This window comes from Prunus avium, chromosome 2 (assembly GCF_965620075.1).
Source record: "Prunus avium chromosome 2, drPruAviu1.hap1.1, whole genome shotgun sequence".
NCBI lineage: Eukaryota > Viridiplantae > Streptophyta > Magnoliopsida > Rosales > Rosaceae > Prunus > Prunus avium.
Window position 1 is genome coordinate 42,227,375 of NC_142285.1, and position 23,868 is coordinate 42,251,242.

At 38.6% G+C, this 23,868-nt stretch overlaps 3 protein-coding genes across 4 annotated transcripts; 1 reads left to right on the forward strand and 2 right to left on the reverse strand.

Annotated features, from left to right (window-relative positions):
* The first annotated feature begins 118 nt into the window (after positions 1–118).
* On the forward strand, positions 119–3,369 carry LOC110767666 (junctophilin-like protein). Its single transcript, XM_088247825.1, has 7 exons — positions 119–454; positions 577–608; positions 1,237–1,334; positions 1,463–1,545; positions 2,012–2,089; positions 2,159–2,257; positions 2,836–3,369. Exons 1-7 carry the CDS (start codon positions 365–367, stop codon positions 3,115–3,117), a joined length of 762 nt encoding a protein of 253 aa, XP_088103951.1. The 5' UTR covers positions 119–364; the 3' UTR covers positions 3,118–3,369.
* Positions 3,370–10,729: 7,360 nt separating this feature from the next.
* LOC110767667 (uncharacterized) lies at positions 10,730–14,556 on the reverse strand. 2 transcript variants are annotated; one of them, XM_021971274.2, is made up of 4 exons: positions 13,601–14,556; positions 13,423–13,511; positions 12,189–13,283; positions 10,730–11,996 (listed from the first exon to the last, which is right to left on the reverse strand). In XM_021971274.2, the coding sequence occupies exons 1-4, from the start codon at positions 13,818–13,820 to the stop codon at positions 11,247–11,249; spliced, it is 2,154 nt and encodes a 717-aa protein (XP_021826966.2). In that variant the 5' UTR covers positions 13,821–14,556; the 3' UTR covers positions 10,730–11,246. The 2 variants fall into 2 exon arrangements, with proteins under 2 accessions (XP_021826966.2, XP_021826967.2); XM_021971275.2 differs by having other exon boundaries at positions 10,731–11,993.
* Positions 14,557–17,666: 3,110 nt separating this feature from the next.
* On the reverse strand, positions 17,667–23,328 carry LOC110767756 (MADS-box protein SOC1-like). The gene is made up of 8 exons (XM_021971398.2): positions 22,827–23,328; positions 22,516–22,705; positions 20,399–20,480; positions 18,675–18,736; positions 18,479–18,578; positions 18,341–18,382; positions 18,188–18,229; positions 17,667–18,077 (listed from the first exon to the last, which is right to left on the reverse strand). Exons 2-8 carry the CDS (start codon positions 22,695–22,697, stop codon positions 17,946–17,948), a joined length of 642 nt encoding a protein of 213 aa, XP_021827090.1. The 5' UTR covers positions 22,698–22,705; positions 22,827–23,328; the 3' UTR covers positions 17,667–17,945.
* Between the last annotated feature and the right edge of the window lie 540 nt (positions 23,329–23,868).

Below are 23,868 nucleotides of genomic sequence, written 5' to 3' on the forward strand. Positions count from 1 at the left end.
TCATTACAAATAATCTCGCGGTAAATGACCTGCGGCTGCCCGTCGAAACGGATTAAAGCCCACCAAATTAAATCCATCGGACTGTATAATCATTTTCAAATAAGTAATCTCAAGAAAAGTTTATTATTGTAACAAAAAAAATTAATCTCCATCAAAATACATGTTTTTCCTAAATTTAAGAAAAGGATAATCACGTTTCTTTTGAGCAGAAAGAGAAACGAGAGAAAGGAAGAAGACGACGTATTCACTAATCGAATATATAGGGAAGAAAACAAAAGAAAAGAAAATGGGTTGGGTTTTTGTATGTTTGAGAGTTTGAATCAGAAGCCATTGCCATCTGGTTCAAATTCGAATAAGAAACATAATGGCTTCGAATTCGAATCCTTCTCTGCTGCCTGAGATCGGAGCCGATGGCCTTGCTCGAGAGGCTTCTGTCATTACATACACTGAGAAGGTCTCTCTCTCTATATCAATTTCTCTATTTCGTCTTTCTTCTCCTTCTTCTTTTTGTTTCTTTCTGTTTCTTTCTGTTTTTCGCGATTTGTTGAATGTGTATTTGTTTCGGTTTTGTGGCAGGTCATCGAGGAAGAACAGAATCAATTAAGGAAGTAAGTAGGCTTCGTTTGAACACACATTTCTATTCACTCTACTATGTGCTAATATTTATATGTATCATTTTAGGGAATTTTAATTGCTTGAATTGTGTGTTGAAGCATTAATGCAGTAATTACACTTGAATGATTGCTCCAATCTATGACAGAAATGAATCAGATGATCATTGCATTCTGCATTTAGTGAAATGAAATTTGCTTAGAAATGAAATTTGCTTGAGAATTAGGGATCCGGGAAAACAAGAAGTTTAGGGTTAAACCGGAACTCAAGGGAGATTCTTTAGCTTAGTTCAATAGTTGGAAATAATGGCAATGGAAAAACTGTTTTGTAATCAGTTCGAGGATGTGAACAATTGTGGTCAAGAGGTGTGGGAAGTCAACATACTTTTAAAATTGGAAGCTTTCTCTGGTTTTGGTTCTCCTGTGTTCGAGTCATGAATTATGTAATGCTTTAATTTAGAACACGGGATCATCAGTTCAGTTGTTGATTCTATCTTTTTTGGTCCTCAAATGTCTTTATGTTTCTTGGATTTGTTTCAACGGGCATTGCTGTATTAGTGTATTGTAATTACCCATATTCAGGAAGATTAATTATTTATGATTTGAAACTGATGAATGGCTTCAGATACATTCAAGAAAATTATACTAAAATTCGTGATGTCGAGCGAGAGCTGGCAAATCTTTCAATGGAGATGAAGCTCACGGCTGGGCCAAAAAAATCAGGTTGTTGCCTTATCGTTGTTAGTTACTCATATTCTGCAGTTTGATGAGTTTTCTTCTCTTCATGTATATTAAAAGTTGATTAATCGTATTTTTCCTTTTACTTTCTGTGTATGGTGCATCTTCTTAAGCTCTTGAACATTTGAGGAAGAAAATAGAGACGTCAACAGAGAGAATTCATGCTGCCAAGCTGAAGGAAGAACAAGCACGAAAGGTTCGTTCCTTTTAATTATAGAAAAGAGTTGCCTTCATCCTTACATAGTATTGCTCTGTTTGGCGTTCATCAAATATTGAACAAAACTCTCCTGCATGTTTCCCAAATGCTCATGAAAATTGATACATTTTATTCAACTTGAGCAAGATGACCTAGTATAGTTAAAGATCAAAGTTTTTGAATAAAATTGGTCTGCTTTTGTCTAATTATAATAAAGCAAGATTGAATTGGGTGATGTGGTGGAGTTAAAGTTGAAAATCTAAGAGTTACACCAGCCATACACAATTCATCAGGGATGGATGAAGACACATGAATGCAGATTCATCACAAAACTCATAGCTGCAACGAATGGATAGAGATTTGATGATTGTATACACTCAGCTGAATGTGGTTATGTGTCAAATCATTTCCAATGGTGCATGAATTTTATTGTCTATGCAGTCTGATTTGTTTTGATGTATTTCAGGCGTGGGAAGCAGCAGTACAGGTTGTAAAGGACGAGGAAGCTATCAAGCAGAATCTGTGTGAAGACTTAAACCAACTGGTACATAGTTAAACGCATCCTTTAGGTTACAGTTATGAAAAATTGGTTCTGACACTGTTGGTTTAACAGGTACAAGAAAGCAGCAGTTCTCAGTTTACAAGACTGGAGGAGTTAAAAAGACGACTTGAAGCTTTGAACCCAAGCAGATCATCGACCTCTGTTTCTTATGTATGTTATCTTTTCATATTTGAGGATCATATTTATAACATCATGGATGGGCTAGATGGCATTGTCATCATGGTTATTGATTGGAGTGAATTTCGTGTTGTCTGAGAATCAGTAATAGTAATGAAGTTTAGTCATAGTATGTGTGTGTGTAATTCATAAGTATGCAACGTTGTACTGCATCAAGCATGTTTATCAGATGAAGGAAAGGTTATGTTTCAGTGTAGTTTGCATGTTTGTAAATTTTTGTTTTCTCATTATCTTCCACGAAATTGTTTTTGCTTCATGTTGGTGTCAGACAGATTGCATTTCCTGTATGCACTATGCAGTGCAGGAGTTAGTTGAAAGATACCATATAGGAATCTGGGATATTTCACTGTAAGTTTGAGCCCCAGGGGTATGCCTACCTTAGGGGCCAAATCAAGTTGCTTCTTTTCCTTAACAATTACATGCCTAGGGAACATTCATATTTTGGAAATCTTATACTTGGCACCAACTTGGGTCACTCAAATGCTTATATATGTATTTATATAATCATTAGTACAGAAATGCTAATAGCTTGAACTTGGAACTGTGTTTAGGATAGGAAATCAATGGGAGTTGCTCAAAGTGGCACGGCGCCAGATGCTTCTACAGTTCCCCGATCAACAGAATCAGGAGGAGTCACTGAAAACACCCCTAATCCAGGAAATGGTGGAAATGTTTTGGTCACAAATGGGCACAATCAGCAGCCTTCTGCTGAGGGAGAAGGAAGACTAAAGAAGAAAAGTCAATTCCAAGGAAAAGGGAGGGGAATTGGAGCTGTGCCCAAGGGCAGGGGACCTCCCGCCCCTGGCTGGACAGGTGCTGGGTTTGATGCTTAGGAGCACTATTCTGGATTCTCTCTGTGCTGGAAGCTCTTGGATGATAAGTAGCAGCATTACTTCCGCTCAATCACTGAATATATTATTTAGCCCATTTTTCTCCCCCTGTATTCTTTAATTGTATTTAGCATTTCGTATGAGAAATGCAAGCTGACCTTTCTGACTTCTGATTGCTTCTTCCCACCCACCCGTGTATTTTTACCAATATAATCTTACTAAGCAAAAATCAAGAAAGTAGTTGTTAATTATTCATCATCATTATCAAATTATATGACATGATTATGATCATGATCATGTTCATGTAGAAGCAATTAAGTTATGTGTCTAATTTCAATGGGGTATAGGGTTCGTGGAATTGTCTAACATTCCAAAAGTAGGTTATTTTTTTAGCCCGTTACTCGGAAGGTACACCAAAATTTTAACTAACATGACAGGTAATTTTGTTGCTACTTGCTAGTGGTGGTACACAATGCTACGCTTGCCACTCCACACACACACTGCAGATCTTCTTTATCTAACCAGCCAACCTGAGCGCTCGGAATTGTACATACAGACAGGGAGAGAGAGAGAGAGTTATTACGGAAAATCGTAACAGTACAGCTGAACTTTATGAATAAATATGATACGAAAGAGTTGTGATTTGAAAAAATTATTGCCAGAGCCCATTTTCGTATAACAAAAGTGAAGTAGGTGCAAGTCTTTCTAGTGCCATCACGTCTTATCTTTTTTTTTGGATCGAAATCACGTCTTATCTTTTCTCTGCATTATTTGATCCTTTTGTCAAAAATTAGGCCGTTTATGGACCCCGGGCTCTTTGTTGGGGCAGATGAGTGATAAAAACATACACCTTCTCCCACCATGTTGTGGTCATTAATTAATACAATAATTTCTAATTTACTGTGAATAAATAAGGTTGAGAGTAAACTTATATATGAAACAAATGAAACATTATTGGATAAGTTGCTAAAGGGGTATAGTTGTGTGGAAAAAGGCATTCACTTGCATACTTGCGTTCAAGCCCTCGTTGCGCCTTGGTAGTGTGTGTGAAAAACCCTTCTCCTCTTATAATTTAGACCATCGCTTGTATTTAAACATTTGTTCAATAAGTTGGTGCACCTCCTTAAAATGTCTCAAGCTTAATTAAAAGAAGTGGGTAAATAAATCCAAGATTAAACTTTATATTGATTGAGAATAATAAGCTGATTTAGCAACGAAACCAACAAGGACCACTTGGCTGTTTGTTTGTGGGCTAACCCCTTGGTCCTACCTAACCTACCTGCTAACGCTAAGTCTACTACTCTACTAGTCTCATAGGCTCTGATATATATGCAATTATAATCATAACATTGATTGAGTTCAGAGTAACTTTCATGAAGATGCTGTGTGTGTGGAGTAATTCAGGACAGTAGTTGGTCAAGCCCTGTGCTCCTGTCAATTTATTTAATTTCTGCATTAAGATGTTGGCGATGCCAAAGATAGTGTAATTGAGAGAGTTGAGAATGTATAATAAGAAGAACAAGATAGGTTTTGCAGAGAATTCAAATCTGCCAATTGAGTTTCTTACTTAGTGAAGGGTTAGATATACAAGTATACAAGGTGATTATTAGTTACAAACAATGCACAAGACATGGAGGGAAACATGGAGAGTTTCCATCCCTAAAACAAGGAATATGAAAACAAGGAAAAGTAACAAGGTGGTAGACAAGCCATTTAGGGATGTCTATGTTTTGTCTTTGACTTTACTAACACTCCCCCTCAAGTTGGTGCAAAGATATCACGCATGCCCAACTTGTCCAGTGAGTCATGGAAAACTTTACTTGATACGGCCTTCGTCAAGATGTCAGCAAGTTGGTTTTCCGAGTTTACAAATGGAAACTTGATTATACCCCTTTCTAGTTTCTCTTTGATGAAGTGTCGGTCGACTTCCACATGTTTGGTACGGTCGTGTTGTACTGGGTTATGTGCTATCTCGATAGCTGATTTATTGTCGCAGTACAAGTTTGTAGCTTTCAATGGTTTAATTCCCAGATCCTTCAGTAATTTCCGTAACCAGAGCAATTCACAAACTCCTTGAGCCATTCCCCTAAATTCTGCTTCAGCACTTGATCTAGCCACAACTTTTTGCTTCTTACTTCTCCAAGTGACTAAGTTGCCCCCCACAAATGTAAAGTATCCAGAAGTAGAACGTCTATCTGTGATGGATCCTGCCCAATCCGCATCTGTGTATCCTTCTGGGTTCATATGTGTATGTTTGGAGAATATCAACCCTTTGGCAGGGGCAGCCTTCAAGTACCTCATGATCCGAGTTACTGCATTCATGTGTGCCTCACTTGGTTGATGCATAAACTGACTCACCATACTCACAGCATAAGCTATGTCGGGGCGTGTGTGTGATAGATAAATCAGTCGCCCAACCAATCTTTGATACCTTTCTTTGTCAGTGGGTGCTTGGTCTGGATACATCCCTAACTTGTGGTTCTGCTCAATAGGTGTGTCAGCTGGCTTACAATCAAGCATTCCAGTTTCTGTTAACAAGTCTAACACATATTTTCGTTGGGATAGAAATATGCCATGTGTTGATCTAGCAACTTCTATGCCAAGAAAATATTGTAACTCACCTAATTCCTTCATCTCAAATTTACTAGCAAGGAGCTTCTGCAGATTCTTCATTTCTTCATTGTCATTACCGGTAACCACCATATCATCAACATAGATGATAAGGGCCGTAAGTTTGTCACCACGACGCTTTAAGAATAAAGTGTGATCCGAGTGGCTCTGAGTGTACCCAAAGCGCTTCATAGAATCTGTGAATTTTCCAAACCAGGCTCGTGGTGACTGCTTTAGCCCGTATAATGATTTTCTCAGCTTGCACACGGTGTTGGGACCAAGTGCCATGGAGATCCCTGGTGGTGGTTCCATATACACTTCTTCTTGCAATTCCCCGTGAAGAAATGCATTCTTTACATCATACTGCAAAAGTGGCCAATCAAGGTTTGCAGCCAATGACATGAGAACACGTACGGTATTGATCTTGGCAACAGGTGCAAATGTCTCTTGGTAGTCAATTCCATATGTTTGTGTATACCCTTTGGCCACTAATCGAGCTTTGTATCGATCTATGGATCCATCAGCTTTGTATTTAATGGTGTATATCCACCGACATCCAACTGGTTTCTTCCCTTGTGGCAACTGGACCATTTCCCATGTAGAATTCTTTTCCAGAGCTTCCATTTCAATCGCCATTGCTTCAGCCCATCTGGAATCTGTTATAGCATCCTGCCACTTATTTGGAACACATACAGTAGATAATTGATTGACAAATGATGCATATGACTTTGACAATCTATGAGTTGAAACATGGTTATTAATGGGATATTTAGATTTGGCAGTAAGGTCAGGACAATATTGAGGCTTGGGTTTTCCTCTAGTGGTCCTAGGTGGGAGAGTGTATGGTATAGCATTAGGTGCTTCGGGAATTACCTCAAGTGTTTCCTCATCACGAGACGACTGGTCCGATGGTTGAGAAGAAGGGGTTGTATTTTGTTGTTGATCGCAGCAACCATTTGAATTGTCTCCTCCGGGATCTTCACCAAATAAGAACGACAATTTTCCAATACCTTCATCGCTGTCCAAATTTTGAAGTTCACTGGTGCTTGGCGACCGGTCGCTGGATTCTGTGCGACCGGTCGTTTTGTCACGACGACCGGTCGCTTCTGGATTACGACCGGTCGTTTTGTCACAGAGTCGATCTTCATCATCGCTGGAGCAAGGCGACCGGTCGTGGTCAGTGCGACCGGTCGTTTCAGGAAAGCGACCGGTCGCTTCTGGGTTGCGACCGGTCGTTTTGTCACAGAGTCGATCTTCATCATCGCTGGAGCAATGCGACCGGTCGCTGTGGTCAGTGCGACCGGTCGTTTCAGGAAAGCGACCGATCGCTTCTGGGTTGCGACCGGTCGTTTTGTCACAGAGTTGGATATTTTCTTCCTTTTCTTCCTTCTCTTCATTCCTTCTCTCCCCCTGAAGAGAAGGGGGCATAGCAGCTTTAAAGTAGGATAAATCTTCATGAAATGTGGCATCCATAGTGACAAAGAGCTTACGAGTAGGAGGATGGTAACACTTGTATCCCTTTTGAGTTGATCCATACCCAACGAACACACATCGAATGGCACAAGGGTCCAGCTTACTTCTTTGATGAGATGGAACATGAGCATATACAACACAACCAAATATGCGAGGAGGCAGCTTGAGGACTGTAGGAAGAGAGACATGACGAGCCAAGGTGTTCAGTGGAGTTTCAAACTTCAAAACACTACTCGGCACTCGATTAATTACATATACTGCAGAAAGAAGGGCATGTCCCCATAAGTAGTGAGGGACCGATTTATCCAGCATGTAAGCACGAGTAACCTCAAGTAATTGTCGATTCTTTCGCTCTGCGACACCATTTTGTTGCGGAGTGAAAGATGTGGAGGTTTGATGAATGATGCCTTGGTCTCGAAAGAAATGTGCCAAGACATTGTTCACATATTCCCCACCATTATCAGACCGGAATACTTTGATGGAAGCTTGGAACTGTGTGGTAATCATAGCATGAAATTCACGGATTGCAGCGGAAACGTCACTTTTATGAGCTAGTAAATATACCCAAGTCATGCGAGTACAATCATCAATAAATGTAATAAACCATCTTTTGCCATTGGAAGAAACTTTAGCAGGACCCCAAACATCAGAGTGAACCAAATCAAAAGGGAATTCCGTTTTATTATCACTTAAGGGAAAAACAGTTCGATGGCTTTTGGCCAATACACAGGTTTCACACTGAAACTGAGAATGATCTAGGCCACGAAACAAAGACGGAAACAAACGTTGAAGATAGCCAAAGGATGGATGTCCTAGACGACGATGCCAAAGCCAAATCTGATGTTGATTGCGAGCTTGTGAGCTGGAACCTTGAGTATGAGCTGCCCTTGGTGGTGAAGAGACCGTCAAGGAATACAACCCCCCTCTTCGTTTACCATGCCCAATCGTCGCGTGAGTCGTGAGGTCCTGAAAAAGACAATGGGAAGGATAGAATGTGGCATAACAGTTATGTGAGTCAAGTAATTTTCCAACAGACAGCAAATTGCAATTGATGGAGGGAACAAGTAGTGTATGAGATAAAGATAAGGAAGGGGAAAGTGATATAGTTCCTTCACCAGCAACATTAGAGGGGACTCCATTGGCACTAGTGATGTAAGGATGACGAGACTTAGAAGATATTGTGGAAAACATAGTAGAGTCAAAAGTCATATGATCAGTGGCACCTGTGTCAATTATCCATGTAGTGGGTTGTGTACCTGATTCGGAGTCGGAGAGTAGGGTGGAAGATGGAGAGGCATCGGTAGTTATAACACATGCTGCCTTGGGTGTTTTGTTGCGGGATTTGAAAGCATCCCACCACTCAGGATAACCATGAAGCTTGAAGCACTTCTCAACAAGATGATCACCACCACAATGAGTGCACTTCTCAGTTCCCTTTGCATTGTCAGTTTTGGGACCCCGGGGGGGAAGTCCGGAGGACGTACGGTGTGGTGGCCGATATGGCTTGACCGCCATTGCACTCCCACCGCCAAGCATGGAAGATTGGCGATTATCTTCTTCTAGCACTAGTGCATAAGCTTCAATGACTGGTGGTGTTGTGGAGTCGATCTTGGTGGAGTCGATTTTAGAGGAGTCGTCCGTGGAGTCGTTGATGGAGTCGTTGGTGTCACCCATGAGGTAAGTATATAAAAGGATGTAGAGGAAGAAATAGCTTAAAACTTCAGCAAACAAGAGCACAAAAAGGGCTTGTGATCAAGACCAATTTTGAGGCAAGGCAAAGTATGAGGTAGGAATAATATAACAGCAAATTATGGGCAAGGATAGGTAGAGATTTAGGCAAGAACAAGGTTATGCAGAGGCAACCAAAATCGATTGCTCTGATACCATGCCAAAGATAGTGTAATTGAGAGAGTTGAGAATGTATAATAAGAAGAACAAGATAGGTTTTGCAGAGAATTCAAATCTGCCAATTGAGTTTCTTACTTAGTGAAGGGTTAGATATACAAGTATACAAGGTGATTATTAGTTACAAACAATGCACAAGACATGGAGGGAAACATGGAGAGTTTCCATCCCTAAAACAAGGAATATGAAAACAAGGAAAAGTAACAAGGTGGTAGACAAGCCATTTAGGGATGTCTATGTTTTGTCTTTGACTTTACTAACAGGCGAAAGTTAGGCAACTCTTCAAATTTTGAACCTGCAAACCCAACCCAGCTCAAAGTTTCCATCATTTTCACTGGCTACCGCTCTCTTCTCTTTTATTAACTTGTCACGTCAGAGGGAAATGAACATGGATCGATTTCATCTCTCTCTCTCTCTCTCTCTCTCTCTCTCTATATATTGCCCATTTGAGTGAAAGCAAGTAAAATCCCTCTGCCTCTCTCATCTCTCTCTCATCTCTCTCTCTATGGTGGCATGGCATATATAAATGAGACATGAGTAAATACTTTACACAACAAAAACGTACGTTATGGTAGCATGAATGAAACAAGTACTGCATTTTTTCGATCAAGCCATTAACTCTCTCTCATTCTAGCCAGCCTCGTGAATTTCATATACCCTTTAAAGTTAATGTTTAGAGGTGCCAAACTCATATATCACACATCTCAAGGAAGGGAGGGAAGCTTAGAAAAATACAGATCCATAAGCTATAGGTAACTTCAGCTCTTACCCCAAACGCCTCAATCATCATTAATTGGATGCAGTCAACCCTCAGATCTCCACCCTGATATTTCTCTGCATTCGTCAACACCAATAATTAAACCCCACCCTCCCCTCCTATATGCACCAACCCACATGCATATATATTATTATGTCATTTGCAATATGGCATTTGATTTGAATTTCCCGCTCAGTTTCTTTCTATATCTGTAGCGTTTTATTAGCTCACTAGTCAGTCACTGCTGCCACGCTTTTTTGCTCTATATGCAAGATTATTATTGGAAACATTAAATGGCAACTAAAACGCTTTTTTTTACTTCCTCTATAGGTTGTTTGACCTAACTGTCCCTAGCTAGTATATATAACGTGAGGCTTAAAATATAGAGGAGAAGATAAGAGCAGAGATGTATGCTTTGCATTATTATCAAATTAATCCTCCTCCTCCTCCTCCTCCTCCTCCTCTTTAATACAGTCTTCCGCTACCAGAGAGAGAGAGAGAGAGAGAGAGAGAGAGAGAGAGCGCGCGAGCGCGAGTGGTTCCTCCTTGTTTAAACGTTTCCAATCATGCATGCATACGCATATATGCATAAAAGTTTGATTGCATGCACAACTTTTAGGTTGGCTTTTTTCAGAATTTACTTTTTTGTGTATTAGCTTTTTCTTTTGAGGAAATCAGAAGCCACGTTCATTCTTGTACCGCCACTGGCTGTGCAAATTAACCATCTTTTTAGTTAGGAGAACCCACCTAATTTGGAGCACAGCAAAAAGCTCAGACCCCAATGACAATAATATATATATTTATGAGAACCAAATCCTTTAGGATTCTCCATGGCATATACCTCTTCGCAATCCCAAATGGTAACAAATTGGCATTGATTGTTGTGTTACAAATAAAGAAATGGTGGAGATACCTGCAACTGCAACTATAACGGATACAACAGTGGGTGGTAGTGGTAGACCATATTATCCATATATATATGTTACATGATAAATTAGACATCCGTACCAGACCAAAACAAGATGTACTTACTTATATATAACGTCGAACTTTTATAATAAGCAAAGAATAATACAAATAATTTTGAAAAAAGAGAGAGAAAGAAAGAGAGAGCAAAAATTTACAAATTACAAGAGGCTGGAGAGAAGGCAATGGATTCCCTCCTCTGAGCACTCTGAGGGTCCTCTGTCACTGCTGTCGGGGCTGTCAAGCCCGTACGTGTCACCCACCCCACATTTTTACAGCTCCCAATCTGCCACGTCACCCCCACCCCCCCGGACCAATAGCATCTCATCACGTGAACCACCCATGTGACCCCAGTCCACTCTCTGACCCTTTCTGCATGCACCCTACGGCGCCGTTTTGGCACTCAATTGATCAAAAAAATTCAAAACCATAGGATCCTAGCCGTTTCATGTATGAGTGTGTCCAGTATGTCCTTCTCTACCTCCCTAACGATCCCTTCTCCTTCTTCCTCAAACGCCATCTCACTTTGCACCTTCGACTCTGCAGGCATGTCCTTGTCAATTAAATCGTCAATGTCTTCAAGAACCTGACAGTCGGCACACGGAAACCTCTGGATTTTGTGGCACAAAATGTTAACCAGTTCTGACCCATTCATATTATTCCACATGCCAATATTATTTGAGCTAGTTGCAACCCATGGCTTCATGTTGATATATGGCCTCAAAATTTCCACCAAAATTTCATCCACCACACGGAACATTAACTTCCTGTTGCACCTTTGACCAAGTTGACCAGTAACATCAACAACGTTAGAATTTTCAAGGTGGTGAAAAATGGAAGGGTCTAGTGGATGAGACGGAGAGAACCAGTTGGTGAAGGAAACTTGGGTGTCTTTATCAATGCCAGTACGGCTTAATATTCTTGTGACGTACTGGAGCAGCTCTGCCTCTGCTGCTGCTCCACCAGCAGAGCCGGCAGCGGTGGCTGAACTGGTGGCGCCACCGTTAGGCATGTTGATGATGTCTCGGGTGGCGAGCTCATGGGGGGTCCTCCGGCTCACTTGCTGCTGCTCTTGTTGTTGTTTGTACATTTGGCTCGTGGAACTAGATAACTGTGACCACCTACGTTTCGATTGTTGGGCGTCAGATTCAGATACTTGTTGTTGTGCCTGCTTTATTTTGCATAACGCATTGCAACAAACAATAATTATAATAAGTTTAAGTTGAGAGAATAATATAAACGGTCAAAGTACTACGAACTCTAGCTTGCTAGCTACCAAGAATAATTTTGCAACATTGGAATATTTGATCTTTGATTAAATTTCAACCCAGTTAAGATTAATAAAAACTTGACAAACATGTACCTGTTTCTGGGGGATTTTGGTAGCTGGAGGTGAAGGATCTTTCTTGATTGGAAGAATGGTAGGGACATTGTTGCTTGACAATAATTGGGTTTTCTTGCATTTCTTGTCAGCTGGAATATTATTATGGATGGCTCTTGTAGCTGTTGATGGACTAACAAATGCTTCCTCCTGTTGCTTATGAGCAGATTTTCTACGCTTTTGAATTGATGTCTGGCTTTTCTGCTGCTGCTGCTGCTGTTTTTCTTCTTTCAGTGGCTGCTGCACAGGCTTTGGCTTGGGAGGTAAAGATGAGAGAGGTGATTTGGGTTTTGGAGGAAATAGTTGAATTTGATCCTTGGCTGTCAATGATGCAGGCGTTGTAGTAGTAGTCTTGGGCCCCAAGAATCTGAGCCTGGGAGAGCAGTCTTCCTTGCTGATTAAACTCTTGGAAGCAGCATTACCATTCTTGGATTTAAGCTGGTGAAGGACCTCATCTCTGCCTTGCTTGTCTCTGTTAACTGGTCTGGTGGTGTTTGTGATGTCCAAACCAACTTTCCTGCTAACACTTTCTCTCACCTGCTTCACAATCTGCCTAGCATAGTGGCTTGGGCTTTTAACATTCTCATGATCTCCAAAATTAATCAGCTTTAGGTCCCTCCTTTTGTAAGATGAAGACCTGCAAAAATCCAGTTCCTCAGCACCCCCCACCCCAACATTCTCTTTGTTGATTTGAAGCGAAAGGCGGTGATGAAGATCAACGTCTGATCTTCTGGCTGATGAGATTCTTGGAGTCTCAGGCAGTGAACGAGTACCAGCTGCTGCAGTATTAGTAGCGTCGCTCATATCCACGACATGTCGTCTTGGTCTACTTTGGAGGGCTTTCCGAGTCCGAACTTTTGACTTTGAAGTTGCATGAGTGGTGGTGCTACTACATGATGAAGTGGAAGAGGGTGATTGGATTTGATCAGGAAGAAGGTCAAGACCCATTAACCTTGCTACCAAATTGGGGGTCTTTGTTCCTGGTGAGCTAATATCTGATGAAAAATCAGCTGAAGATGTTCTGCCTCCTCCTCCTCCACTTGTTTTGATCTGCATACCCATCTGGAATTTCAAAATCTGCACAACACAAAAGGGTCCAGTTCCATCATTATTATATCATCATTACTTACTTTTTAAAAGCACCAAAAGGGGGAAACAAATTAAAGAGAAAAAATATATATATATCAGCATTGGTACTAGTAGTAGTGAAACTTACTGGACTATTTAAATTTTCTTCTTCTTTTGTGGTAGATGACAGTGAAGTCCCTTCTGATGAATCCAAGCTGTTCCTAGGTGCTTCAACACCTGATGAATTCCACAAAACTACATTGTTAATTACTCAAAAATATATATTCTTAAAAGAAAACGTTGAGAGAGAGAGAGAGAGAGAGGACCTTTGGGGACAGTGAGATCTTCTTGGTGGAAAGTGTTGAAAGAGGGTTGCTGTGGGTGGTGTAAGTTGGCAAGCTGAAGTTGATGGAAGTCAAAGAGCTGAAAGACAGCACACATGCAACCAGAAGAGGTGGTCATGTCTTTCTCAGCTGGTCCTCCTCCGCCACCTCTACCTCTCTTTGAAGATCTTCCAGAACCCCAATACCACTCCCTCATGCCCATAACTAGAAAACCAAAAGATGAAAAAGAAAAAAAAAACTCTCTTTGGTTTTTCAACAAGAACCAAAAAGATTGATCGTGGGTCTGGATGAAAAGCTTGCTTCTCCAACAATGGGAAAACAGGAATGAAATGATGAAAAGGACAGAAGGTAGCAAGCAGCCAGTAGTGTTAAGTAAGACTTTAGAGCAGCTGCAGAAAGAAAAATAGACTAGGACTGGTCATGGTTTGTGAGAGTTTGGAACGAAAGAAAAGCGGAAAAGCTTGTGGGGACTGGGGAGGATGCTGTGATCTCATGAAGAAGCGTTAAAAGCGGATCCATGAAGCATAAACAGAGACAGAGAGAGAGAGAGAGAGAGAGCTACAATTTGATTTGAGGAAATCAATAAGTATATAGCAAAAACTGCAAAGGGGTCAGTGTGAGTTTTCGGGTATCTCTGTCTCTCTCTCCCACACTACCTCCTTTTATCTCTTTTTATCTTGGTGTTGTTTTTTAAACACTCACTCTCAAGCTTTTACCAGACCAAAACCAAGAAAACAACTACTTGTGCCCTCTCCCTCTCTCTCTCTCATTGGGAAATGGAACTTATATGCAAAGAAATGAAAAAGATGACGATATGACCACGCACCTCTTTAGCACTCTCTTTCGCTTTAGATATGTATATATATATATATTTGACTGTAGATGCAGTGTCAAAGTGATTCCCACACAGCACAGCCCCTGATGGGTTTTTGATATACGAGGACGAGGAGGTGTATATTGGGGATCTGCGAGCATCTAATATTTATTTAAAGGTGTATAGTTTGATTTTCTCTCTGATGCTAGCCATAACAAACTAACCATGGTTATAGGCTTAACTTAACCCAAGCCTCAAGGACAGTACAAATGTGTATCATAAACTCAAAGGTGTCATTGATTTCAATAATTGATGACTGAGTACCATACCATTCCACCTCCTCCTCCTTCCTTCACAACTTCACAAGTAGTAATAATTATAACAATTTTTTTGAAATTTTCATAACCTATATATATCTCTCTTGGATCAAACCACAATATTAACAAACAAAATGTAGTACGTATAATATTCTTATCACAAAATATAAATATTATAAGCTCCACTTGAATTCAGGAGGATCACATCAATTTTCTTAGGAACATATACGTACGGCTCCTGTGACAGAGAAATTCTTATATAACATAACATATGCATGCAGCCTTATATATATATATATATATATATATATATATATATATATGTGTGTGTGTGTGTAGTTTCTATATATATGTTAAACCTTAAACCATCATGGATCAGAAGACTGTTTACACAATCCTAAACAGCGTTCTTCTCTGTCACAGGAGGGGTAAATAGTCATGAACAGTAATTTCCATAAGTTTGAAGCTATACATAATTATGAATACTGCAACGATTGTCGGTATATTACATTTACATAGAAAACATCCCAATTTTTTATATTTACTTTTCTCACACACGGGGATTGAGATTTACAAACATCCATTTAAGAATTTGATTTCGTTTCCTAATTTGCATGTATGAAATTCATAATTAACAGACTAATGATATAAAAGTTGTTGGCCAATCTTTACCTTTTTTTTTATACGTACCATTGCTAAGTTTGGTTTGTTTGTATACACAACAAGTACGCAGCAGAGCCTATATATATATATATATATATATATATATATATATATATATATATATATATATATATATATATTGTAAAACGACCCAAATTTCGTTTGAAATTAAAATCATGCACTGTGACTGTGTTGTTGCTTCAGCCACTCAGCCACTGCGTGAACAGAGAAATCTCACCCGACATGGGAAGGGCAGCGGAGGACAATTGGACAGATGAAACCAAACCATATGGCAATGGCTGCCATCATGCCATGCATATGGACCCCAAAAACTGTGCATAGAAATCCCACTTGACTCAGATTTTTCGGTGACTGGCCAGAGCGTTTTCTGAGTTTTGGGGACCACAAGCATGGCTTAAACCTAAAATGCTTCTATTCTTTCCTTGACATGACACCTGGCTTTTTTACGTACTGAAATTATTCAAGTTTTATGTTTCAAGAGAAAAATAAAAATAAATCATACCCAATTGTCAGAATTCTATAAAGATTTACAATGTTATCATCAAAGTTAAAAATGAAGTTAATTTAACCAAGTTGGTTGGTGTGAGTGGTTCGGCACTCTCATTCCTTAAGAGAGGTCAGGGGTTCGATCCCTGCTCTCGTATTGAGTCACCATTTTGGCCAGCACTTTACCCCTTACGAGCCGACCCGGTGAGGGCGGGGATTAGTCTGGATTGTGGTTAAGGCTTAAAGGTGCCACCCATAGTTGGGGCTCATCCATGACCACCTCGCGGTTCAGACAAAAAAAAAATGAAGCTAATTCAGCTGGTCCTAAAATCGCAGGAAATACTTACATAAGTTTATTTGAAGGATCGCTCCATTGTATTTGCGCTTTTTGTATAAGTGCAGTGATTTATATTGATTTATTTTTCTTATGGTGTATAACAAGATTAAAATTACACTAGTATCGATGACATTTGTGTTTAAGAAATGGGTTTCGACCAATTTCAGGGTCACATGCTGATGGTAACATGATTAGCACAATGATATAGTATATTTAGTAGGAAGTGGGACAAGTAATTTTTTATATAAAGATTATGGATATTACCTTATCCTATCTAAATTTTGTAAAGAGTATCTGATAAAGGGGTGAGGTCATCTGATTCAGATGTTGCGCAAAACTTGGTAGATTCCTCCCCTACATCATATTCCTGACGACTTACATTTGCTCTACATTCTAAATTGAATCCATGAGAGAGAGAGAGAGAGAGAGAGAGAGAGAGAGAGAGAGCTATTTCAAATTCAAAGTGGTCCTCTTCCCGGGAATCCACCACAAATATAATAAAACAACTCAGTCCCTGCCTGTCACATTTAACTCAGAAAAAAGAGGAAAAAACCAAATTCAGTGCCTAGCTAGCTAGGGCCATATGATTATCAACTATGTCTATAGTTAGACAGATAGGAGCGACTGGTGAATGATGAATGGTGATGGTGGGACTTAGAGTTTGACAGGGTAGCTGGAGAGATTAGTAGGGACTTTTGTAGGGTTGATGGTGGGACATATTCTGTATAGACAGACAAAATAAATAAAAAAGAAGAAACTAATTATTGAAGATGGGAAAACAAGGAGAAACATACTGTAATAGAGACTTAGATACAAAGAGGTCCCATTCCTTGTTTTATTTTTGTGCATGCCTAAATCATGTTGCAGCAGGCAACCATTATTAAGACACACAGAGAAAGATACCCAAATTTCCTCTACGAAATTCCACTTATGTAATGTAAGATATGAAATTACTCTCTACGACCAAATAGTGCTTAATTAGGAACACAAACATAATTTACAAATAGTGCTTATTAGGAAAAACAAAAAATACTCATTTCTAAGCCCAAAAAAATAGTTTTTATGGATCTGTAAATATCAAACAGATGAACCTCAGTCCAATTCCAATCATGCATGAAGCCCAATTTGAATGAATTTTTACAACTATCTTTTGGGCCAGCCCAAGTTATACAACCCAACCAATCCTCTTTTTTTATTTTTGTGGTGGGGGGAGGTAGGTACAAAGCTAGGCAAATCATTGTCATGAAGTTGAATACAAGTTCTTTTTTTAAAAACACTTTTGGCAGAGGACTCATTAGTACAGTGGTTTAGAATATTTACTCTCTCAGGCAAGGTTCTGAATTCGAGTTCTAACATCCGTGTAGTATGTGTGAGTTTAGTATTCTATAACCTCTCTCAATAGAAAACGTCTTAAAAAATGAAGTTGAATACAGTTATATATAATGTTACAATGTCAAATTTTGCAAGATATACATACAGGGTGAAAGGAGTCGGAGGAAATCAATTCCTAGATCTTTTATTGTTTGACCTTATTATTTGAGAGCACGTCCTAACAAAGATACGTGATCCATATTACATTATTTTCTTGTTTATTTGTATTTTTGATGGCATTGTCTAGAGATTATTGACGAGCATTAATATTATTATATCTGATGTTGACTTAGAGGACGATTGGGCGGCTGTGATCTCTCAACAGCGCGTTATCGGCGGTCCGATGAACAATTCAGTCTCCACCTCAGAACTCAGGCTACTTTGACTCCAGTAGCTCACAGCTCCTTTTTCTTCAACTGAAAGCTGCTGCAGCCTCGGCTGTGCACCAAACTATCATAATAATGCAGAAAAATATAAGACAAAAACCAGAAAACTCACAAGGCACCATGGTGGTGATGGTAGCGGTAATGTAAAACAGGGGTTCAAATTTAAAGGCTCACCTCTTCACTTAACTTTGCATTCTCTTCTAAGAGGAGCCTCTCCTGATTTTCAAGGAGATAAAGATATTGGTGTTAATTAAAACCAGTGAACAAGTACTTGAACGCTATACGTACAAATTACTATTATTAGTCTGTGGCACTTGAAATAAATACCTTTGCCCTTAATTGTTCCATCTGCTCCGCAAATAAATGAGCCTGGAATGGAAATCACTTCTAGTTAACTTAACCTCTCCTCTCCTATTGAACTGATAAAAATGGCAGGAAATAAGTGAACAGGTGAAATATATATACCTTTCTCTCTCTTATGTTGCGTACACTTCGCTCCAGCTGGCCAGTGATCTCTTGGAGCTCCTCGACAGAGCAAGAGTCCAAGCCATGTCCCAAAAGCTTCCTGAGATATACAAAATTCAGGGTTTAGGAAGACCTGTCTAGTGAAATGTTAGATGAGTTAAAAAGTACAGGCGAAGAATCAAACTAAGCCATAAACCGTTGAGAAGCTTCTAGGTTCTCTATCTTCTTGGCCATGGCAGTCGATTCATGCTTCAATTGCTGCATGCAAATAGGTTTAACTTGTCAACTGTAAACGAATAAAATGTCATGAGCGACATGTAATAGGACTTGCCAAAAGTTAACCTAGTTCAACAACTTGAAGCCCCCCTTCTTCCCTCCCCGACTTCTCTTCTTTTACCCTATTTGATTTGATGATCATTTATGTACCAAGTCCCATTGTTGATAAATAAACATGAAGCTTAATTACATGTAAGAAGACGGACGTGTAGGTGTAGCTGAACTTATGAAATCCAAGAAATTATATTTCACGAAGCAACAAGTCCATATTTGTACATAAACAAATGCGTCTGCATGTTTTTAACACTTCATATGTCTGGACTAATAACTAGGTATCAGAACCAAGTAGGAAATAGGAAGAAAAAGCAAGAACAACCCCAGAAACTCATTGACATAGCCTCTTTCATGCTTACCTTTGGCAATACATGATTCCCAGAGCCAAAATACGTGCAACTTGTTCAATTGTGTGCCTAATTTTAACAGATTTTGACATTTAGCATCTTGTTCATATACTCCTCCGTTACTTTTGGGAAACACTGCTTGGTCGCATTGAGTGGAATGCTCTAAGTTTCAGTCTTTAACTCATGTATATATTATATATTCTTCTTTACACCATGCTTTGACACACCATTTACAACCCTTTTCTCTATCTATCAAAGGATTCCAAATTAATTTTTGTGAATCTACAAGGCCGATCGACTAGGATCCCTTCATCATATATATATATATATATATATATATATATATATATATATATATATATATATATAGGTGTAGAACTCTAAACTTTAGGTTTGTAATTATAAGCTTCTAGCCTGAAATAAATCATTTCCGCTAAAAGAGGTCATTGTCATGAAAAATAAGTAGTAAAGTTACATACTCGTTTCTATTTTATAAAGTTACTCATCTGAAAAAGCAAAAAAATGTAGAAGTTTTGTTTTTACCCCTAATATCAGTATGACTAAATTAGTCTTTACATCATACTTGTTTCTATCTAAGTTACTAAGGGTCCGTTTGGTGAGTTGGATTATGTAGTTGGATAGGATTCGTAATCCTAGTCAAAATGTTTAGCAGCCTAAAAACAACATGGATTGTGTTATGTCTAAAGGGAATTGTAAAAACTGAATTTCTCATTATTATGCAATAATCATTACAAGGAGGCTATTATATAGCCAAAGAGTGAAGCTTACATTAATAACTAAAAGGATTCTCTTCTAACTAAACTAACAGCTTAACCCTAATCAGTTGAACAATCACGTGTGTATTAACAATCAGATTGGTCATGTGTATGTTGATCGAGCTATATATGATCCAAAGGTAACGATTGCTCTAGAGATGTAACAGTGGAGGGCTGTACGGCTTTAATGTCTAATCCTACTAGAGCCAAAAGGTTGAGATTAAGTTAGATTGGAATACGTCTAATACTAATAGCACATTTTAATTAATCCAAAACCCCTTCCTTAATCATGTGAAGTATCGAACACATCATTGGATTAGTGTTATCATTTCCAATCCAATGGAATCTAATTCTACCTTCCTAATCCAATCCCAATCATCAAACATGGCCAAAGATTATTCATCCATCTGTTTTATAACAACTTCTCAAAGATGGATTAATCCAAATTCCAAGATAGAGCTTCTAACCTCCACATATTCTTCCACTTCAATCTTGTTGGTTTGCCCAGCCTTTGCATGTTTGTGGTATCGTTTTATAGTATCTTGCATGCTGTATCAGAATACAAAAAAAGGTCAAAATCAATCAACTCACATTAATGAAATTAAATATAGTACTGCAATCACAAAATCTCTAATATGATATTTTCAAAAAATTAAACCTTGTTTTTTTTTTTTCACCATCAATGATGGTGTTCTGTGATTATTCAGGTTTCCCATATAACAAGACGATTATTTGTGTTATGCTCAATGCCAGAAGATAGAGTATACAAACTACTAGGCACATGTACTATGAGTCTATGATCTTAACAGTACTGGGGGCCGGGAAGAAAGAACTAATAAGAACAATAATTTTGTTTTGGACTGAGAATTAGCTAGCTAAGAAACCCCATTACACTTCATACATCAAAGAGGGATTAGATGTTGGGACTCAAGATTCCACATTGGAAAATTAACATATCCTAGAGTGGTTTAAGACCTCTTGGGCACCCTTCCCTTACAAGCCGGTTTTTAGGGGCCAGTTCTACCTATGTGCTCTTAACAATTGGTACCATAGCCTAGTTTAACCACCCAACATGGCCTAAATCCACGTGAGCTCTTAAACCACTCTAAGGATACACTATTTTCCAATGCCCGCCAAACAAAGAAAGATGAACATATCAAGTACCTCAACAAGTATAACCAAATTGGAACTTAAATTTTTTATTCACCCCACATAGAACCTCAAGGAAGATTTGTATTGCAAATAGAAATGAATGAAATATACCCCCTCAATTTGAAGCTGCAGATAAGAACGATTATACATAAAGATGTAAACATGCTCCCCAATTCAAAATGTAGCTCATTCTGACGAAATAAATATGGTTTAAACCATGACAACCATGTTCTTTACCCCAATGACAATGCTCATGATACTGCAGTTTTCATCTTTGGGGACCTCTACGGTAGCTCCGTCCCTCTACAGATATGGTCCTTGCTGTGTGTGCAAGACTTGACTTCTTCACCATAGGAGCTTAAGATTTTTGGGTTGAATTCATCTTCTACTCCTTTATTTAACAAAACTTAAAATGCATATATTAAGTGATGAACTTGCACATGAATACCTACAAATCTGAAGAAGTTTTAGAATTAATTGTAGCTGTTTTGTCAGTTGTTATATCATGAACTACCGATGAGAGCTTTTTGCCGTGATAAATCCCCATATTGGGAAATTGACAAAATAAAATATAATACATAAGTGAGTGGTTCTATACTAATAGCACCAAGCCCTAGTATGATAAAATCTCACACACATGTTGAGTTACACAAGTGATTAAGTTGAAGAAAATATCGGTGTTGGACCAATTAGTAGTGAATATTGATCCATCCCTCTAAAATTTTAACAACATATATAATGCAAGCCTAGAAGGGTTGCATGCACAGACAAGTACTCCATGAAATGATGAAATATTGGACAAAATCATTAGTTAGTAGAATAAGAAGTTGAATTGCCAGAAGTTAAGCACAAAGGCATTAAAACAAAGAACCACTAGTTTCAATAATTTATTTAGGGAGAAACGCTAAGTTGAAACTTGAAAAGCCCCATGAAATCTCATTCAATATTAATGCGCTAATTATAAAGTGTGCATAAATTGTTAGAAAAGACAAATATTAATCCCCTAAAAAGCAGCAAGAAAGAAACCTCAATTTGACTAGATTATAAACGAGCAGATGTGTAACTTGTAAGATGCGGTTGGTACAAATAAAACATAAAATAGAAAGTCAAGTTTTAATTTAAGACCAGAGTGGATAGAAAGCTAGAAATCTATATTTTATATATAGATATATATAGATATATATATATATATATATATATATATATATATATATATATATATATATATATATATATATATATATATATATATATGTCTGTATCATCGTACACACTGGCCTCAAAACCAGTACAACAACCCATACCTGCTCATCAACACCATAAAAAGTAAATGATGTTTCCATCTTTAAGAAACAAAGCATACAGATAAAGAAAAAAATGGGGCTTCAAACTTATACATATGAGGTATATATAAAAAAATACAGAAACATACTCAGAGCTGGAGAACTCATATAGCCTGCCTTTCTGAGAGAAGATGATGACGGAAACTTGAGCATCGCAAAGAACTGAAAGCTCAAAGGCTTTCTTCAACAACCCATTTCGACGTTTGGAGAAGGTCACTTGCCGGCTTGTGGCATTTTCAATTCTTTTCATCTCAATCTTCCCTCTCACCATGTCCTAGCCTAGATCATCACCATCATTAATTACAAGATCATAATGAGATAATAATAATACCATGAAAATTGGTAAAGATGCGCTATACATATATAGCTCAAGAAATAAGCTAGTAGAGAAGAGTTACACCTGGAAACTCCCTCGAAGATTTGAAGTGCTCGAACACTAGCTAGTAGAGAAAAATGGAAAAATTTGTGAAGGACCTGTGACAACCAAGCAAACCCAGGAGAGGTTTAGTTTAGAAAATCGCAACAATTAGCAGATGAAATCCCAGGAGGATTCATAAAAGAAAGCCCCCAAAAAAGATGTTAAATTAGGTTTCTAAAAATAGAACCCAGAGACGCCACCCATAGACATGAATTACCCAAAAAGAGCAACAAAGGACACAACACAAGGGTATAGGAGGATGATAGAATACAAATATGGAAATCAGAAACCCTAGAAATAGTCCACAGTGCAGTGCAGAAGGGAAGAACTTTCTTTTTATCTGATTGTGGATGTTCCAATTTCTTTATCCTCAGGCCACCCGACCCCTTTTTTCCATATTGATCGATAGCTCACTTCCATTATTCTCTGTGTCTTCTTTTGTCTTAAAAATTCTACCCCACTAAAAAAAGAAAGGGATAAGAATTAGAGGAAAGAAAGACAGTGAAAAAAATGAGATAAAACAATACTTAAATGCGCATGGCTTCTCTTATTTGGCAAAATTAAGAAACAAAGAAGAAGTAAAAGAGGGAATATATTTTTATTGATCTTTTTCGGAAGCGCATTGGGAATAATAAAAAATGGCATTCGTTTTTATTCATCCCTCATTGTCTTGAGATGGAGCAATGTCAAGATCATCGTACAATGACTTTGCGTGACTGGCCAATAAGAACAGGACAGCACATCAGCTTTTGTCAGCATCCCGTCGTCATATTTTCCAATGGGAGACGACAGTGTCACGTGGCTAACCTTGAGTGGCGAGTCTAACTTTTTTCATTTTCTTTATCATTTAAATTTGTTTCGTTTTTAGGTGCTTATTAGTTAACGAAGCAGGCTTATAAGGTTGGAAATAAAATAAGTGGGAAAGAGAGTATTAGCAGCGAGACGAGGACGTGTTTGGGATAATTCAAGGAAGGATTAGCATTGGCTAATCAACCAAAAAAATACTGGCTGGAAGCCTGGCAAG